General features: G+C 52.8%; 1 protein-coding gene across 5 annotated transcripts; it reads left to right on the forward strand.

The window, feature by feature from the left end:
- The first annotated feature begins 3,619 nt into the window (after positions 1–3,619).
- On the forward strand, positions 3,620–19,327 carry FAM76A (family with sequence similarity 76 member A). 5 transcript variants are annotated; one of them, XM_075437757.1, is made up of 10 exons: positions 3,620–3,720; positions 4,973–5,037; positions 5,833–5,887; positions 6,457–6,609; positions 7,457–7,614; positions 8,161–8,247; positions 8,908–9,039; positions 13,950–14,085; positions 14,548–14,649; positions 17,240–19,327. In XM_075437757.1, exons 1-10 carry the CDS (start codon positions 3,640–3,642, stop codon positions 17,324–17,326), a joined length of 1,056 nt encoding a protein of 351 aa, XP_075293872.1. In that variant the 5' UTR covers positions 3,620–3,639; the 3' UTR covers positions 17,327–19,327. The 5 variants fall into 5 exon arrangements, with proteins under 5 accessions (XP_075293872.1, XP_075293869.1, XP_075293873.1 ...); XM_075437754.1 differs by lacking the exon at positions 17,240–19,327 and adding an exon at positions 15,851–17,223; XM_075437755.1 differs by lacking the exons at positions 3,620–3,720; positions 17,240–19,327 and adding exons at positions 4,543–4,685; positions 15,851–17,223.
- The last annotated feature ends 465 nt before the right edge of the window (positions 19,328–19,792 follow it).

Here is a 19,792-nt window from a genome sequence, read left to right on the forward strand (position 1 = left end):
AGCTGCGCTCCGGCGCAGACCTCTGCGCAGCGATGCCAGGTGGCCAGAAAATGTGCTCCAGCCCAAACGCTGGCTGCCTTTCAGCGCTGGATGAATTATCTGCGAAAACCTCTCACGGCTCGCACAAAACAAGGTAATTATTCAGAAAGCAGGGGACACGCAGAGAGCCGGAATATGAAAATATTATCTGTTAGTGATCTACAGAGGACCACAGACGGTGTCAGAGAACAGCAGCTGAATCAAACTTGCTTTGGCAAACTTCTTGGCTCCCAAACGCTCCGGATGACCCAAGGGGGGCTGATCCCGAGCTCCCACCATTGCTCCCACGCCCTGGGGAAGGGGCTCCTGGGGGTCTGGGTCTCCAGAGCCCGGTCGGGACAGAGCTGGGTGGTTCACAGAGGGAAAGGACACGAGTGGCAGAGCTTTAGGATGGCAAAGACTGTGATCCAGGGGGAGGCCATCTCGCTTTTGCCAGCTAACACGACGACTGGAGCTTTTTTGGGGTACAAATGGCTGCATCCCACACAATCTGAACGATCTTCCAAGCTCTGCAAAGCTACCAACTGCTTCGCTGCTAGCGCAGCTATCCTGGAAAATCACCGAGGCAGTGGCTTTTTGAACGTCCCTTATTACACTTCCTTCGGTAGCAGCTTTACAAACGCTGTTCCTTAGCCAAATGTTTCTCCCTTGGCGACCGCGACCGCTCTGGCAGGTTTGTTGTTCACGTTCTGCAACGAAACCGTTCCTTTTCCTTCAGCTCGAGAGATTCGCAGCTCCCCCCGCCCCACCCCTCCGACTTTCCGGAGGTTTTATTTCTTCTAACAGATCGCTCGCGGCGTTTACATTTTCCAGGTGCGCTGTCAAGCCCCAGAAAGCCGGGCAGCCGCAGCCCTCCACCTCCTTTCCCCCAGAACCTCTCCTCGGAGCATGGCAGCCCCTGAGCGGCGAGGAGGGGTTTGTTTCGAGCCATCCGCCGCCTCTGCCAAGCTCTGCCTTCTGCTTTCACCGACGGATATTTCCCAATCACCATCTAGCATCCAGCACAACGCAACGAATTTCATGAAATTAAGTATTTCTCCTACACACAGCATATTTGCCCGGTGATTATAACTAGTCCCCGAGGTAGCCAAGCACAGCAGAATCGCAGTTTAATATGCACACCCACGCAGCCTTACTAAAAAACCCAAGACACTCCCCCGGTCCTGCTTGGGAAAGACTGAGCACTGCAGCGAGCAGCTCGTGTTTCAGCTCCACCACTTGCACAAGCTGGGACTGGGAATACTCTGTCATCTGGTGTAGAAAGAAGAAAAAAAAAGGTGGGGAAAGAAGTTTCCCAGAGATTTCAGGGTTATCCCTGAGAGAGCGCAGGGTGTAAGAACGCAGGAATGTCAGGCAACACAGGCACAAAAGGGACCAGATCACGCTGCTGAGCGTTTATTAACACAGCCTGAGGAGTTACTGCCTGTTGTTCACTCGATCTTGGCTCTACAGAGCCAAATTTTAACTCCAAAATGCTTCAGTTCCTCCATTTGTTGGGGCAGGCAGCGTACAGGTAAGCTCACAGCACCTGTTCTGTGTCTCATTGTAAAAAGCGATGGCGACTGGACTGAAAAAAATGAGCAATTATTCAATGTGTGTGTGCAGTGCACACTGCAGCGACTGCAGTCCAACCCCACACCTGAAACTTATCTCCAGTGCTGGGCTCCCCAGTTCAAGAAAGGTGAGGAGCTACTGGAGAGGGTCCAGCGCAGGGCTACGAGGATGATGAGGGGACTGGAGCATCTCTGCTATGAGGAGAGGCTGAGGGAGCTGGGCTTGTTCAGCCTGGAGAAGAGAAGGCTGCGAGGTGACCTTACAAATGCCTCTAAATATCTGCAGGGTGGGGGTCAGGAGGACGGGGCCAGACTCTTTCCAGTGGGGCCCAGCGACAGGACAAGGGGCAACGGGCACAAACTGAAGCAGAGGAAGCTCCAGCTGAACCCGAGGAAGAACTTCTTCCCTCTGAGGGTGATGGAGCCCTGGCCCAGGCTGCACAGAGGGGCTGTGGAGTCTCCTTCTCTGGAGATATTCCAGCCCCGGCTGGCCGCGGTGCTGTGCAGCCTGCTCTGGGTGACCCTGCTTGGGCAGGGGGTTGGGCTGGGTGACCCACAGAGGGCCCTGCCAACCCCTGCCATGCTGGGATTCTGTGAAACTAAATGGGGGAAAAAAAAAAAAAATCTTCCCAGCGCTCAGAGCTGTGGTGTGAACAGAGCGAGCCGCAGTTTGCAGCGCTGTCCCTGCCCCAAACCAGAGGCAGATCCACCCGCGCGCACCACGGCCTTGGCTGTGCCTGCGACTTGCAGAGGAGCAGCTGCCCTAGCAGTGGGCCAGCAGCTGCCGGAGGCAGAGCAAAGAGAGAAGCGAGTTCACAGGGAGGTTCTCCTTTCACTGCAGACGCTACCTCCTCCCTTATTCTCCCTTCCTTTTCCTCCAATTCTGTTTCCCTCCACCTTTCGGGCACAGTTTCCCTCTGCCCTTGCTCTGCCCCTGTCTCCAGCCCCTGAAGCTCCGCTCCAAAGGTGGAGACACCCCCACTCCCCCCTTCCTTTCTCCAGACCTGACCCTCCTTCACCCCTCTCCGCAGAGGCCTTCTCCTCCCTGCAGCAGCTCCTCGGCCCCCCAGCCCCGCTGGGCCTTGCCCTAACCCAGCCTCCCTTCCTTCTCCAGGCCTGCGCTTCCCCCTCTCCCTGCCCTCCCCGAACACAGAGCAGCTGAGGAGCTCCCTTTCGCCCTGCCCTCGCTTAGCCCAGCCAACCCCTCTCTTCCCTCAGCCCTGGCCTGGCCCAGCTCAGCCCCTTCCCCTGATGTTGCCTGGTTGGGCCAAACTCAGCTCCCTCCCTCAGGCCTGGCCCAGCCCGGCCCAGCTCAGCCCCTTCCCTCAGGCCTGGCCCAGCTCATGCCTGGCCTGCCCTACGCCTGCCCCTGCCTCAGTCCCTTCTCTCAACCCCAGCCCGGCCCAGCCCAGCCCCTCCTCCCGGCCCTGGCCTGGCCCAGCTCAGCCTCTTCCCCTGGTGTGGCCTGACCAGGACAAACTCAGCTCCCTCCCTCAGGCCTGGCCCAGCTCAGCCCCTTCCCTCAGGCCTGGCCTAGGCCTGCCCCTACCCTTAAGCCTGTCCTGGCCCAGCTCAGCCCCTTCCCTCAGGCCTGACCTAGGCCTAGGCCTACTCCTACCCTCAGCCCCGGTCCGGCCCCTGCTCCCACGCCAGGACCGACCTGGCTTAGCTCAACCCCCGGCCCGACCCAGCCTCGCTTCCGGGTCCCCTCCCGCAAAGCCTTATGGGCCAGCCCCCACGCTGCGCGATCTCGCGCGACCTGCCTGGCGCCGCGCGCGCCCCCGGGAGGCGTCACGCGGGGGGGGGTGGGGCGGGGCGCGCAGTGCTCTCCGCGTGACGTCAGCGCTTCCCCTTCCCCAACGCCTGCGGGGGGAGAGGAGGGTACCCGCTCCGCCCCTTTCCCGGAGTGACGGCAGCCTTGACCAGTGAGAAGCGGCAGCGGCGCGAGTGATGCGGCGGGTGGCCAATGGCGAAGGCGGAGCGGCGGGAGCGGGCGGGTACGGGCGGCCGGGGCGGGCTGGGCAGCGCCTGTCAGCGGGGCGGCGGGATGGCGGCGCTCTACGCCTGCACCAAGTGCCACCAGCGCTTCCCCTTCGAGGCGCTCAGCCAGGGCCAGCAGCTCTGCAAGGTCCGGGGCGGCCGGCGGGGCTGCTGGGGGAAGGGGACGGGGATGGAGGGGGCTGTCTGTGTGGGAGCTGCTTGGGGGGGGGCTGAGGGGGCGAAGGGCCGACAGGGGGGCTGTTTGTGAGGGAGGGTGGGCGGGGGGCGGGTGTTGGAGGGAGCTGGGGGCTTTTAGAGGGACTGGGGGTAGTTGGGGGGCAGTTTGTGAGGAGGCCCAGGGGGCATGTGGGGAGGTTGGGCCCTCGGGGGGGGGTATTTGGGGCCTGTGGGGAGGTTGGGCCCTCGGGGGGGGTGGTATTTGGGGTCTGAGGGTTCGGGGTGGGCAGCTGAGGGCTGTGTGGGTCGGGCTTTGGGAGCGTTTGGGAGGTTTTGGGGGGCTGGAGGCGTGGGAGCATCTGGTCGAGCCTGGGGGCTCTGAGGGGGGTATGGTATTGAGGGGCTGATTTGGGACCTGTTTGTCAGGGGGTTTTGTGGGCGCTGAAGGATGTTTGGGGGTGGTGGGGGTATTTGGGAGGGCGTTGGGTAGGGAGTTGGGGGGCCATTGGGGGGAAATTGGGGGGTAGGGAGATGCTGTTGGTGAGGGACACCTGAAGGCACCCGAAGGGCTGTTTGTGAAGGAGGCTGTTAGCCAGGGGGGAGGCCTGGGGCAGTTTGGGGATGCCGGGGTCTGTGGGAGGGTCTGGGGATGTTTTGGGGAGGCCTTACGGTGTCTTGAAGGAGGGAGGTGGGTTTTGGGGGACAGCCTGGGTGGGTGGGGAAGAATGAGATCAGGGATGAGATGGGGAATGGGGGGCAGGAAATGGAGTAGCCTGGGGTGGCTGAGGCAGATGGGGCAAAGCATGCGGGCGTAAGGGAACCTGCAAGGCAAGGGGTGAGAGGAGAGCGGGGCCGGAGGCACCCGGGACACAGGAAGCTCGTGGAGGGCAGAGGTGTGAATAACTGCGGCAGGACTCTATGTTCCTGCCCTGGGAGGTGAGGCCAACCACCCTGACCCTTGTCTGTGGGCGTTGGGCACAAATAAGCCCTTGTTACGAATCTCAGTTTACTTCTGGCTCACCTGTGATGCATGCCATTCCTGTCACCCTTCCTCTGCTCTCAGCCCTCGTACGAGCAGCATGACTGTACGGGGAGGAAATGTTTTTGAGTTTGACGGATGTGTGTGCGTGTGGTGGGAGCAGAGGTCAGCAGGTGATCTGGGGTTTTGGGAAATGGTGTGTGGGAGAAGCACAGCATCTCACTGAACGCTTCTGTTGTTGCAGGAGTGCCGGATTGCGCATCCCATTGTTAAATGCACTTACTGCAGGACTGAATTCCAGCAGGAAAGGTAAATGCCCCCGGAGCTGGGGAGACCCATGTTTTCTTTGGAACAGACACACCTTTAGTGTTTCCACACCTTTGATGGCTGAGCCGTAACCCGTAGATTGTTGCTGTGGAAGACTTGGGGGACCTTTGGCCTTCTTCAAAGGTCTGCTGGGCAAGTTGCTGTGTCTCTGTGGTGTCCTGAGATTTGCACCTTTTCCTTGATTTTTGTTTTTTTGTCAGTGCTCAGGTGCATCTTCCCCCGAGTTTTCCTCTTACCTGATTTCTGGTATCCAAAAATGAATTCCAAATGTGTTTCCTTTAGCTGTGCTTTTGCCTTTTTGCGTTTTTGCAAGTTATGTAGCTTACAGAGGGAAGGTTGGTAAACGCAGGAGCTGCGTATGGATATTGTGTGGGGAGCCCTTTCCTGTGTTTGTTGGACAAATACACCTCTGTCCTGACCTGCCTTAACCTCGTCATCCAGAGCAGATCTCCTCCAGAACCGAGGCTGTCACCAGCGCTGAATCACGCCTGCTGCCAGTTAGCTGGCGATCAGACTCCTGTATTTGTAAGGACAAAAAACTGGTGTCATGTGGGGATGCCTTAATTAAAAGATAGCTCCTAGTAATACCACTTTTTGGCAAATTATCCTCAACCAGATGGGGATAGGAAATGCACTTTGATAACTGAGTCCCTAGTGAAGATTGAGTACAGTCTCACCACTTGAGAGGGAGCCTAGGGGAGACTGGGATCCTAACCACAGAGGTTTAATTTTCTTTGGGGAAGTGTTAATAGAATGATCTGTCCTTCTTTTTAACAGCAAAACCAACACGATATGCAAGAAGTGTGCTCAGAATGTGAAGCTCTATGGAACAGTAAGTGAGCGAGGCTCGTTCTCACCAGCCTCTCTTCCTTTCATCTTTCTTGTCTTTCCCCTGCTGAACCCGAGAGCAGTTTATGGGCTGGCTCTGTTGTAATAGCATGACTGATCAATAATACACAGGTCCCTCAAGCGTGAAGCTTTTACCTTTTCTTTTAGTATGGAAAAGAGCAGCTCTGCATCATTTTAGGCCAGGAAATGAACTATTCAATATCCAATCGAAACAAGAGCGTGCTTACACAAACTGAGATTGCTGCAGGAAGCTGTGATAAATCTTTCTTTCCTGCTTGTCTGAAATCTGAAAAAGAGATTTTGATTGTTGCTGTTTTGCTGTTACACGTTTTCTAAAGATGTCACAGCGCTTGATAAATGGTCTGGGTGCCATGGCTAAATACACTTAGCTAGAGACCAAAGGTCCAAATGTAGTTATGTCTGCTGCATCAGCATTACAGTTAGCTTGGAACAGGGAAATGCAAGTTTTGAAGTGATGGGGAGAAGGGGAAAGGGCAATGTATTCATGTAATTAGAAGGCACTGCTGTATCGGTTGTTCTTCTTTCTTAAAGCCAAAACCCTGCCAGTACTGCAACATCATAGCAGCATTTATTGGAAACAAGTGCCAGCGTTGCACAAACTCTGAAAAGAAGTATGGACCTCCGCACTCCTGCGAGCAGTGCAAGCAGCAGTGTGCGTTTGACCGGAAGGATGATAGGAAGAAGGTCAGTATCTCTCTAAAAGGGCTGATCAAAGTCATCGTCCATTTCCTGCACATATGCTCTAGCATTTCAAAAGGGGGTGTCTCTTGGTTAGAAAGTATTTCTCTGGAGTTGAGCTTTGCTGTGGGAGCTGTGTTTTGAAGCTGTTTGATCTCTGAGCCCCTCTGCTCCTTTGCCAGATCTCTTGAATCAAAGCCTAAGGGTAGGTGGGCTGGCAGAGGAGAAGGGGCCGCTGGGTGAGCTGTGAGGTGCCTGCTCGGGAAGAGGGATGGGGAACAATGTTTGTGCTGTAGCCTGAGGAGCTGGAAGTGTCCTACCTCCACCAAGAAACCCATTCCATGGCTTCTGCACACCCTTTGCTTCAACAACAGAAGTGCTCCTTAGGAGGTGTGTGCTTCTAAGGCCTGCTTCCTGCAGGCTATAAACATCTGTTGTTCGTCTGGGATGCCGCACTGATGAGCCCTGTCCTCCTGCGGATCCTCCTGGAGCAGAGACCCTTGCTGTTTTGGTCTCCAGGGACTGCCCCGTCACGTACCGTTCCTTGGCACTGCTTTGACAGAAGCCCTGTTAGAGCTAGCCTGTCCTGGTGAATGGGAGCTGTAAGATGGTCTGTAAGCAGTGCCTGGCAGAGACTGTAGTCACGATAGATAAGCTGCGGTTAATGCGTACTGTCTGCGTTGCACCAGCCATGCCAGATGCGCTGCTTGCCCTTGCCAGGCACTCAGGGCATCGTTTTTGAGTCGCTGCTTGCTCATATGTGATCTTATGCCTGAAGGTGCTTCTTGTCTGTGCAAGGGGAAGGAAGCAAGACCAAAACTTCTCCCCCTCTCTTTTCTCTCTCACCTTCCAGGTGGATGGAAAGCTGCTATGCTGGTTATGCACGCTATCCTATAAACGGGTCCTACAGAAGACCAAAGAGCAGTGCAAACACCTGAGCAGCTCTTCCCGGGCAAGCCTGCAAGAGAAGGAGCAGTACAGCAGGCTCAGCAGCGGCAGCCACTATAACAGGTAACCAGCACGAGCTTTTCTGTTGTGCAGGGTGAGCTTTCCTCTGGGATGGGCATACAGGGTGCCTGGCTGCTCCGCACTCCTTGGGTGCACTTCTGAAAGTAACTGGGAGACGTGCCTGGGGCCTCGGTACCTTGGTGATGGGTTTTGGCAGTCATCTGTTGTTCAGGAGCATCTGGCTAAGTCAGGCTTTGCTAGTTTGCAAACCCCTCTGTTCTGGCGTAGACGTGTAGCCCAGCAGTGCTTCTTAGTGGTTCTTACTGAGCTTGTACGCAATTAAAGCTAAATTGCATTTGTAAAATTTCATGATTGAAATGTAGATTTTAAGTGTGAGTTGTTCACCTACCTACTGATCTGACTGACGGGTTGTTTTCTGTTTATTTTTAGTCTCCAGCTACTCTTCAGGGAATGAATTTTTTACCGTTCTTTCTTGTGCTAGGAAATTTTGTTTTAATGGGTTCAAAGTGGGTGGGAATATTTATGTGCTTCTCTGTCTTAGACTGCAAGTCATTCAGGTTCTGACATACAATTTCCTCATCTTTCTAGCCAGAAAACCTTATCCACCTCTTCTATTCAGAATGAAATCCCAAAGAAGAAAGCCAAGTTTGATGCCATATCTGCCAATGGTGACAGGTGAGCCTGTTACATGGGGAAATTGTGGGTGGGCGGTCTTGTTTGCAAAGTTTATGTAAGAGGGTTCGGTGTGAACAGCAGGAAGCTCTTACGCTAGAGCAGGGATCTCGGGCCTTGGGACCTCGAGGGGCTGCGTTAGCAGCTTTCTGGAACCCAGCAGGCCGGTGTTTCTTGGCATTTAGGCATGGGTTTGAAGAGGAGGAGAATACCTAGCGCCTGTACCTGCTAGAACAGAAACTGCTTGTTGGCTGAGCTCCCCAACAGTTAGAAAAACTGCAGCTGGATCAGCTTTATCCTCTCTCTGCAGTTACAGGGAGAGGGGGGCTGCTGGCCGTGCTGTAGCTTCAAGGTCTGCAGGTTTTGTGCTTTCGGGGCTATCGGGCTGACCTGCAGGGAGATGGTCTCAGAGGAGAGGATCGAGACCCACCTCCCGCTTCCCCTCCTGCCTTCTGGGGGAGGGACAAGAGATCAAACCGCTTTGCTTGAAAGCATCCAATCCCACTCTGCTGTCGCAGTTTGTGCTGGATTATGTTGCCACCAGCTGCATGCACAGCACAATGGGAGTCACTAGCAGAAATGGGAGATTAAGATGGATTTTTTTTTTTTTTACGGTCTTCTACATGCATATTTTCATTCCTGCCTTTCCTCTCTGATTCTCAGCGTTCCTTCCTCTCCCGAGATGCTTTGTCCCCCTATCCAGAGTGCCCCGTCCTCGCTGGCGCAGTGGGCTGCTTCCCAGCAGAGTCTCGGTGCCCACCATTGTCCTGTTTCTCAAGGCACTGACATCCTGAAGTGAGATCACCTCTTGTTTTCTCCCCTGTTGCCCTCCCTCCCTGGGAACTGCCTCACACGTGGAAACTGTCCCTCTCGATGGATCTCTTTCCAAACAGCAGTGAATTGGGAGTATGGACCAGAGCATAGGCTCATTAGTGCCAAAGGGTCTGTTAAAGCCACTGGTAATTAATTAATTGCTACCTGCCTTGAATGTCTTGTCTTCAAGATCACAGATTGCATCTCTCCTATAGATACTGTTGATACCTTGTCGATGTTTGTTAATATGTGAAATGCTGCGATGGGAAATAGAACTTAAAAAATTTTGTAGGGCAGTGGTTCCCACAGAGTGGTCTACAAGACCATTTATCATTTGAACGGTGTTTTCAGTTAAAAGTTGGAAAAATTTAAGGATTAACTGTGGCTTGGGAGATGCAGCCGAGCACGGAGTGGTCAGAGAATTCATCCGACTGCCTTCAGTGCTGGTGGAGCCAGAGGAGAGGCTGGAGGCAGGTCCCTGGTAGATCTGGTGCAGCCCGTCAGCATTGCTGCAGCTTTCCCTCTAGAGAGGCTCCTGCTCACCTGCTGAGGCTGCTTCCCCAGCTGTAGGACAGCACCAGGTATTTTTATCTGCTCAGTACAGCCTGGGCTGAGACCCAACAACTCATTGCAATAGCTCTGCTGGCTGGAAAATGTCTGAAAAGCAAAAGGTCCCGTGCTCTGGCATCAATGGCTCAGCCGTTCGTTTGCAAAAGGGGAGCATGTATTAGGGGAATCAAATGCCTTCATTTTGCTCTCCTGTCAGACATTGTCAGTCTGGCTTCTGCTGAGGCGGTGGTCCTCGCCACAGACTTTTTCTGATGAATCCCAGTAACAAACTGTAATTTTAGCAACTACTGAAGAGCTCCAGCAACGTATTGTAGAAAAGGCAAGCTGCAGCTGCCTTAAATAGACCCATGGCTGTGCTTCTTGGGTAGAATAATAATGGTTGTTCATTAAGTGTGTTTTTGGAGTTGCTGGGGTGTTTTTTGTGAGGATGCACCTCCCCCTAAACCTTGCTCTCTTGCACCATGTAAGATTGTGGCCCCCAGAGTCATCCTGGAGCCTGGGTCACAGCCCGAGTGTGGAGTTGGGGTCTGCCGCAATGCAGGGCTTCTTTTCATCAGCAGCGTGGGCTGGAGCGGGGTGACACACGGCCAGCACCTCTGCGCTGCTGGGATGGGTCACACCTTGCTGGACAGTGCGTCTTGGCTCCAGCCGAACTTCTGATGCAGCCTTCAGCTGGGCAAAATATGGGCACACGAGCTCAGCTGACTTCAGCAACACCTCCAGCAGGGTCCAGCTTGTCTGAAATTGTTGCTCCTTTTTGGGTACAATAGGAATTCCTTTGCCACGTCTTACTGAATTCCCTCTGTGTGTTTTTGTTTACGTCTTTCAGAGTGGATGTTGTCCCAATGTCCATGATAGGGGCACTGAGCGATTTCCCGTGGTCATTTAGCGGGTGGCATTGGATGGTTCATTCTGGGTGAGCTCTGTGAGGAGCTAGCAGCACTGGTCCTGCTGCGTACAGAGTATCCTTCCCCCGCAGTGGCTCTCAGCACAGCTTGCAGCAGACCTTGCCCTACTAATCCCACCATCCTGGGCTGCCCCTGCGTGTGCAAGCAGCCTGGCTTCACCTCCAGCCTCTGGTGCTGTGCTGGTCCGGATTCGGGCAGTGCTTGGCTTGCCCATCCTCTTGTGCAGATATTGGCAGAAGTGTTTTTACGTGATGGACTCTGCAGGTGAACGCGCTGCAGTCCCTTCTCCCTTGACTATAGACAAGGTGCTAAATTGTGCTCTTAACACCAGGCAATGACGAGCGCTTCTGACTGAGCTGGCTGGGGGAGGGCAGTGACGCCGGAGGATGCTGAGCAGCAAAGTTCAGTCAGTAAAATGATTCTCATTTGCGTAGATAAGTTCTGGTATACGCTTAAACCGCTGGGACCTGGGCTGAGCTGTGCCTGCTTTTGGTGGTGTTAGAGGAAGTGTCAGTTCAGATGCTGGTTCCTGTTGGTCTGGATGGATTTTTGCACGAGGGATGTTTTTTGTCTAAGGTGAAAGCTGGGTGCTGGATTGGTCAGCCTGGTCTCTGCCTCTTTATGCTAGCCTGACTCAAAGAGCAAAATCTTTAAGCTTTGCATTTGTTTTGCCTAATTCCAGCCATTTAACAGGTGTGTAGTTTGAGGCAGTAATTTTGGTTTCTCTTCTGCTCTGTAGAGGCAGGTGTCTTTGCAAGAGCTCCATTTTTTCCTCTGGCTCCGATGAAAGCGCTGCGAGCTGGTCGATTCACTTCAGTGAGAAGCGTGCATTTTAGTCTGCTCAAACACGGAGAGCGCCTGTCCCGCTGACCCATCCCAAGGGGCTGGGATCCCGCTTAAGGAGTTTATTTGTAGAGGAAATGGTGCTTTTTTGTTGTTGTTTAGTTGGTTGTTTTAGTTCTTAGTCTGTTAAAGGAATGGAGCGACTTGTATTTGGCAGTTTTCCTTCTAATTTTGGAGTGTCAGGGTGCTTCCTTAATGCAGGGTTAAAGACAGAGAAACCTCTCATTACTAAGTTGTCACTCTAAAAAAAAAAAAAAAAATAAACCAGAGGGAAAAAAGCTGCTTCTTTAATTAGCACCTTGACACAATTGAGGGTGCATTTTGCAGCAACTGAACAGGAAAACACCTGCCTGTGCTCACGTACTTGGCAGGAGGGGATGCTAGGGCACTCCAGGCCCGCCATCACCCAGTTGTGGGTGCAGCACCAGGCCCTGGAAGCCCAGGGGCCGGGAGAGCGGCTCCGTGGAAGGCTGGTGGCCCACCCGTCCCTTCTCCCGCTGGGTGGCAGGGCTGGCTGTCACCTGCCCGGCTCCGCAGGAGCTGCCAAGGAGGGAATTTCTCCTGCCGGAGCTGCTGGGGGAAATGTGAGCATCTCCTGGTCCTCTTTATCCCCCCGGAGTATGGCAGGAGGGAAACTTGCCTGGACAAAGCAATGGTGTAAGCCAGAGTCTGTTTTTAGACAGAGGGAATCAGTGAGGAAGCCTTTTTTTCTCTGTGAAGGCTGCTTTTTTTTCTTTCTTTCTCTCCTCCCCAGCATATTTGCACTGAGTGGGAAATTAAAGCTGCTGTTAGTAACGTGCTTGCACACAGAAAGGTGCTGGAGCACCAGCCATCATCTTGTACAGCCTCCACTTGGGGAACCTGCACTGGGGCACAGTTTTAAGATGGAGGTGTGCTCTGCTAGTGTATGAGCCTCTTCTGCACCGCGAGCTGCCCAGCGTGACAAGCGCAGTGCGAGGTCTGGGGTACCCAGAGACCTGTCGCGTCTCGTGGTGCGGGCTCTGCTCTCGGCGTGCTTTAACCGTGCAAGACTCTCCGCCGCGGGCTCTCCTGCAGACCCTCTGTTCTGAGTTTTCCTTTGCCAAGCTTTCTCGCCCAGTGCCGCAGAGCTATCCTGAGACTTTCAGATCTGTGAAGCTGCCCCTGCTTAGTTTCCCTCTGTAGATCCCAGCACAGCAGTGGAAAGAACCTTTTCTCCTGCCACATCCTTGCTACCCAGTCTAATCAATGCAGACTGTGCTTTTAATTAGAAAATGGACCATTTTCCAGGCGCTGGCAGAGACCCCCCCATGTGAGGTGAGCAGCTCTCTGCCTCGGGGTACGCCTGGGGACTGGAAGCATGGAGGTGGCAGCATGCTGCAGTGATTTGGGTTCGGGCCATGCCTTCCCCAGTGTGCTGCAGCTCCCAGCTTTAGAGCTGAATGCAGGCTTTAGAACATGTGTTGACCTACTCTGGAGGCTTTAAAAAAATGTCAGGCTCCAGATAACCCTGGCTATTTATCTTTATAGCGGCAGCGCTGTCTGATAACAGCCAGACTTGAAGTAATCTTCTAGGTGAAGCTTTGTTGCCTTATTATTGTTAGATTTTTATGAAGCAGTTTCAGGTACGTGCTGCCCTTTTAGCACCAAAAGATAAAAATTAAGCTTACCATGACAGCAGCAAGGAACAGAAGGCAGGCAAAGATCAGGTGAGCTCCCTGGGCCTGTGGCTGCAGCTTAGTGTATCTTGTGATCTGAAATATTCCTCTAGAATAAGACTGTGCATGGCTGCCCAGATCACTGGGTATCTCGTAGGGAGATTCGTGAATTACCAGTAAGGGGGAGTGACTCATGTCCAGAAAAGTTTTCAGCTGGTTGCTTAGATTTAGAGTGCCTGGTGGTGTACAAGTGGTGTGCTCAGCTATTTCTCGATCTTCCTGAAGAGAGTCTTTCCTGCTCTGCAGTGGTAATAGAGCTTCTTCCAAAATTGCTGTGTCATGGTGGAAGCAAAATAGCAAAGTCCAGCACGTCTTTTTACCCCTTTTCCCTGCTGAGGACAGTGCTGACTTTAATGTAGGTGTCTCCCTTTGCTTTGTTTGTTGAACTTGAGGTTATTTGTTTCTCTTTCATGTTCCTTCCTTGCCCCAGTGTTTGTTTACATTTAGTGAAAAGTTTTGCTGTACATCCGAGGACTGCCTGTGAGCAAAGAGCCTTCCTAAGTGGTTGCATAAAGTTTCATTAGCTCTCTGCTGTCCTCAACTCTTTGGTTGGAAAAGGGATCCTTGCTGTCTGAATGGTTGCTGCAGCCACTGGCCGATGGTCACCTGCAGGAGTGCCATGGCTGTGCTGATCATGCAATAATACAACTCGGTATGTCACACGTAATCCCTGTTGCCTGTCATACCATGCGTTTCCCAATTTCATGTGGCATCCAGGGCAGGGGTACAGGCACCACCTGCATTCAGGCAGTGTTTGGAGGACACAACGTGTGTTGTGAAATGATTCCCATTCTCCTTCGAGTGCCGTCTGTGGGAGTTTCCCTGCCTCAGAGAAGCGGTCGTGATGAGAGTCTTTCCCTGTTCTTTGTTGCAGTTTTTCTCCAGACCTCGCCCTGGACTCTCCTGGCACTGACCACTTTGTTATCATTGCCCAGCTGAAGGAGGAAGTGGCTACTTTAAAAAAGATGCTGCACCAGAAAGATCAGATGATTTTGGAGAAGGAGAAGAAGGTACAGCCTTGGCTTGCTTCCCCCCACAGCATGCTGACGTGCTCACGCAGCTCGCGCTCCAGTGGAGTCTGGCTTTTTATCTTGGAGTGAGCAAGAGAGTTTCTGGCTGTTTCCAGGCTGCCTCCTTTCCAAAGTTAAAGAGGCTTTCTGGCCCCACCCAGGAGATCTCATTTCTTAAAGGGTCATTTTCTGACCACTGTCTCGGAGACCTCTGTGTGGGGGTAAGACTGAGAGAAAACACGCTGCTGCTTGCCGAAAGACAGTCCTGGCGGCTCCTGCTTCTCCGTGCCGCTCAGTGATATGGTTCTGGTCTCGTTGCGCTCCCCCAGCTCACCCCGGCACGTTTCTGGACTCGTCTAGTCTCGCACTTCTGCAGAGGCATTTGCTGTGCCAGGGTGCGTCTGGCGTGAAGGTATTAGTTTCTTCTTCCAGCTCACTTGCTCCTTGCTGGTTTGTCTGCAGATCACAGAGCTGAAAGCCGACCTGCAGTACCAGGAGTCGCAGATGAGGGCAAAGATGAACCAAATGGAGAAGACACACAAGGAGGTCATGGAGCAGTTACAGGTGACAGCATTTTTATTTTAATTTGCTGAGCTGTGCTGTACCCAGGAGTGACTGAGGACACTCCTGATCAGAACACCCTGTGAGCTTCTGCACACGCAGCTCTGCTAACACTTCTCAGCCCTGTCCTAGAGCCTCTCTGCTCTCCCAGGCAAGCCCATTCCCAGCTCTGTACCAGGCTGCAGTGCATCGTAACCCCTGTTCATATCCTCCTTGCTGCTCTCTACTTGGGCTCAGACTTACTGTATTGTAAAGCGCTGTGTTGTCTCCCCTGCGGACTCAAGGGGAACTATCAAACTGATTTTACCTATTGCCAAAATCAGGCTTGAACCTGTTTCTCCAGACTGCAGAACCTTTGTCAGCTCCCTGCACTATGTAGCTCTCAATGTGATTTATGTGACCAGTAAGCTGAGAGAACAAAGCTCGATAAACAAGTGGCAGTTCCTTTAGCGCTGTATCTCTGTAGTCCAAATAAAGAAGTCCCTGAGCTCGAGGGAACTGGGAGGGCAGAATTCTTGTCATGGCCATGGAAACACCAGGCAGGCTATCAGTGTGAATACACTCCGAGCCACCAAACAGATCAGGTCAAAGGGGAGCTGGTTACAGGGAAGAAATCAGGCACAGAAATGAACTTTGCACCTTTTAATTGCTCTGGGATGTATAAAGATCTAAAGCCCTTAGTGAAGAGAAATGGGAGGGGGTAAGACAAAGGGCTTATATTCTCCCTCAGAAAACAGCCCCTCCTCCATCAGCACACACCCAAGTTAATTATCAGAGTGGAAGATGGGTTGGGGAGCCTGCAGCCGCTGTCAGAAGGCTGGTGCCCAAGATCCCCTTCCCAGTGCACGTTCTGAAGCACTTTAAGCCTGTCTGAGGGTTGGAATATCTGTGTGTGGTGTGCCGAGGGCTGGATGCCCATCCTGCACCTCGTGAGCTGGGAAGCACTGGTGGTTTGTGTTTGAGGGGCTGATGACAGCCGGCGCCTTCTGCCTCTGTTCTGCTCTATTGATCCTGCCCTGCCTGTGTCAGCCCAGAGCTGTTTCTGTCTCGTAGCTTCGGGTGGCCTGCAAAGAATGAGTTGGTGTTCTTACTCCAGCTCTGAACAGAGAATTTTCCATTAGCACAAACCGCTGTTTTTTGGTTGCCTTGGCAGCCTTGGCCGTGAGGTCAGTGGCTAACTGGGAGCTGCACCCCCTCCTTGCAGCGGTTTCCCAGGGCAGGGCACGCTGGTTGCTCCGTGTGCCTGGGAGCACCCTGCTGCTGCCTTTGCTGGAGGAGCACATCTGCCTTGAAAGCTGTCGGACACCTTCCAACAGCCTTAAACTTGCTCAGTTCTCAAAAGAGGAAGCGTCAGATCCACGAGCAGGTCTGCCCGCGGCCGCCTGCCTCTCCAGGGTGGAGAGGGGTTTGCATGTCGGTCGCCCGCCGTGCCCTTCTGTGCTGAGCTCGAACTGGGACTGCCCTGAACTCGTGCTCTCTGGTGTCCGAATGTTTTGCTTCAGCTGGTATTGACTGAGGCTCTGGAAACTTTCGTCGCTGATTCCAAAATAAAAGTTCGAATCCTCTCGGTGTATTGTAGGTGCCTTGAAGTGTTCCTATGATTCACTTTTCGAATGCGCTCTTGGTTTTTATTATTTTGCCTTTGTCTTTTTGGGGGGGGAAGCAGGGGTGCCTGTATTCTTCCAGTCTGCAGGAGGCAAAAGAAGCTGCTTTACTGCGCGCAGCACTGGGGCAGAGGGTTGAATTCCTCTCATAACCCTTTGCATATTCGTTTGTTCTCTGGAAACTAATGCAGAAGACCTGTACCTGGCTTCACATGGGTTCTACCCCTTATCCTACAGCTGCAGCAGGATTTACTTCGTAGGCTAGAGGAGAGTGAGCTCAGAAGTTTGCGAAGGGGCTGGAGAGCCTTGTTCTTGAATTGCCATGATTTTTAATTGGGTGCAGACCAGAGAGACTGTGAGTTGCTACCTGTTGGTGCTCCTGTGGGTTTGGAAAGCTCCTAGTAGGGATGCAGGGTCAGTACAGAGCTGGATCCTGGTAAAATGTTGGTGGCATGTGAAGAAACCAAGGGTGAAGCAGCGCGGGAGCACAGTGAGCTGCTTCACCCTGCATTTTTGAAAGAAGTGAGAGTGTGGGCTAGGGGAAGCTGGCCTTCAACTCGCTGAGGCAAGAGTCGGGATGGGGGCTTGACTCACCAGAGGTCTGCTCCATCGCTCCTCGTGCTATCAAAGCACGGTGGCTGGTGAAAGGGGAGGGAAGGAAGGCCAGTCCCAGTGACCTTGGTGAGTGTCCTTGGCTGGTTTAATGCGAGTTGCGCATTTGTCACCTTTCCCCGGTGGAAGCTGTTAACTTTCAGCCCACTTCTCAGTTACAGCGGGGGCACGCGAGGGGGAAGGGACGGGAACAGCCCTTTCGAGGTGGTGGAGGTGAGATGCTGGACTCAAGCCCGTGCTGTGATGCCGCACAGCAACATCTACCTCCTTTCTCGTCTGCGTGCAGGATGCCAGCAGCTTCTGTCCAGGCAACTCTAGGATCCCTAGAGCTGATGATGATCGGTGCCATTAAATACCCATTTTCACTGTGTTTCCAGGCCAAGAACAGAGAACTCCTGAAGCAAGCAGCTGCCCTATCGAAGGGCAAAAAGCCTGAGAAGTCGGGAGCAATAACCTCCCCTTAAAACCAAACCCCCAGTCTGGGAGCTTTCCCCAGCATTAGCCAAGGAGTCTAGGAGGCCTGCCTGATCGCTGGAAGCCAAAACCTCAGTGTTGTCACTATCCCACTGCCGTGGACTCGATGGAAACGCCTGGTGTGTGTTGCCTTTCGACAGCATGCTTGAGCGTGTCTGGTTTCGATCTCTGTTGAATCCCGGTCTGTATCACGGTGATCCACGGGGAGAGGTCCCAGCCATCCTAATTCCCCCCTGAAGTACTGCTTTCTGGAAGAAGTTTTTTTCCTAACCAGTTACTACCACTGCCAGCCCTTTCTCTTAGCAAACAGGAACCTGCTGCATTAGAGACTTCTTGCTGGTTCCCGACCTGCTGCTGGGAGGCAATAGCCGTGGCCAGTTGTTGCGCAGATAAGACAGGAGCTGCGTGTGGTGGGAGCTTGATTTTTCTTGAACTGTTCCCTCTTCAAAAGGAAGGCGATAACTCACCAGCCCAGCAGATGTTACTGGAAGGTTGTGCCACTGCTGATCCAGCTTTTTGAAGATGCTTCCAAAATGGGGGCTACATATTTATCTTGGAAGTTTTTTTTATTTTGTTTTGGATTTGGTTTTTTTTTTTTTTGTTCTTTTCTATGTCAACTTGGCAAACCAAACTGCCCGGTTTTGTGTCTTCTTGTTTTGTTATGATAGCTTTTGGGCTGGGGCCAGAGGGTAATGATACAGACCCAAACCCATCCCGTGTTCCTCCCCGGTGCCCTGGTTACTTGGTGACCTTTGGGGCTTTGATGACTTCTGTAGCTTGGTGTGATCAAGCATCTCTTGCTCCATTTCTTTACATGAGGAGAGTTCAAGGCTTGGATGTTCCCTCTGCTCCCCTCAGGCCCTGGATTGAGCTCGCCCCTGTCTCCCCCTTTCCCTGCCCCATAGCTCCCTTCCAGATGCAGAAGTAGGGGCCAGGTTGGCTCCAGGAAAGCGCTTACTCAGGCAGCGACCCAAGCCAGGGAGCGTTTCTTGGGGCTCTCCAGGGACATTTCTCGCTGCTGATCAAAAGCCAGCAGAATAAAAGGGCTATGAAAGTTCCCTGTAACAGGGACGCGCTTCTCGGAAACAGCCCGGAGACCGCAGAGCCTTCCAGCCAGGCCAGCTGCGGTGGGCTCTCCCCAGGCCCCATCTCTTGGGGCGGCGGGGGGATCAATAAAAAGCACTTGGCTGCTGCGGGGGGAAGGCACGGCACGGGACAGTGCTTGGCTGGCAGGAGCGCTCCACGGCATCCCAGCACCGAGCTCCGATCAGGGCTCGAAGAAACATCTCAGGGGTTGGAGACCCTCGGGGCGGAGGAGTAGGGGATGGAGCCTTGGGCTGGAGCGGCGCCGAAGGTAGGTAGAGAGGAGGAGCAATCGCCCTTTTCGATGCAGGGCTGGCTGCTCTGTCAGGGTTTTTATTAAGCTTTTAACTAGAGATTGTGATTTTTATTTTTTTTCATCCTTTTTTTTGTTACTAAAGACGACTTTACTCAAAGGCACTTTTTTTGATGATGTTGGCTTCCGGGATGGAAGGAGCACACTGCAGCATCAGACACTCTGCCATGTGGTTTTTTGTTCTTGCTTTTTGGTTTGTTTTTTTTTAAGAGACTTGTGATGTGAAAACAAGGAAAAAAAAGAAAAAAAAGTTGTTACACTTTGCCAGAGTGTGACAGCGAGGAAAATACCTAATTTTATACTTCACACGTTTTTAGAAAATGAGGTGCATTGGTGGGATTTTTTTTTAAATGGGGGCTTTGCTTTTTTGCTTCCCTCAAGATACAGAAATGAACAGAGGGAGGAAGGCCCTGTATACACTATGACGGTTGTTTTTTTTTAATTGTGATAAATTGATCATGCGGTCGAGTAGCTGATGATTTGTAGTAACAACATTGTTTCTTTGTATGTTTGTAATAATGGAGATTTTAAAAGGGATGCTTTGATTTGTACAAAACTCTGACAACTGTAAAAGTGGTTTCAAAAAATCCTCATCTGTGTGTGATACTTTCTATTTGCCTTAAAGAAAACAGAAAAAAAAACCCCAACCAGAGCTTCCTTCCCTGCCTGGAGCTGATTGATCTCCTGCTGGCGGCTGCCTGGTCGAAGCATCAGCCGTGCTGCTGCGGGGCCCGGCGGCTGTGGGAAGGAGACAGCATTTTCCTATTGTTTGGTTCGCTCCTACTTTTGTTTCTATCTTTAAATCCTCCCAATCAAGCCTGTTGCTAGGATCCTCGTTACTTGGTTACCTCCAGCTTCCCAGGACCCATCCGGCTGTATCCGACGAGATCTGTTCTCTGTTTTCTTCGCCAACCACATGAATGAAGACGGAGCACGGAAACAATACGGTCTTGGTAGGAAACAAAAAGCCAGGAGGATGAGGGGGTTCGTTCTTTTAACATAGAGGCAAACGAGGTGAGTAACCACCGCTGGTGTCTCTGAAGTCGTCCCCTTCTCTCAG

The sequence above is a fragment of the Opisthocomus hoazin genome, chromosome 17, assembly GCF_030867145.1.
Source record: "Opisthocomus hoazin isolate bOpiHoa1 chromosome 17, bOpiHoa1.hap1, whole genome shotgun sequence".
NCBI lineage: Eukaryota > Metazoa > Chordata > Aves > Opisthocomiformes > Opisthocomidae > Opisthocomus > Opisthocomus hoazin.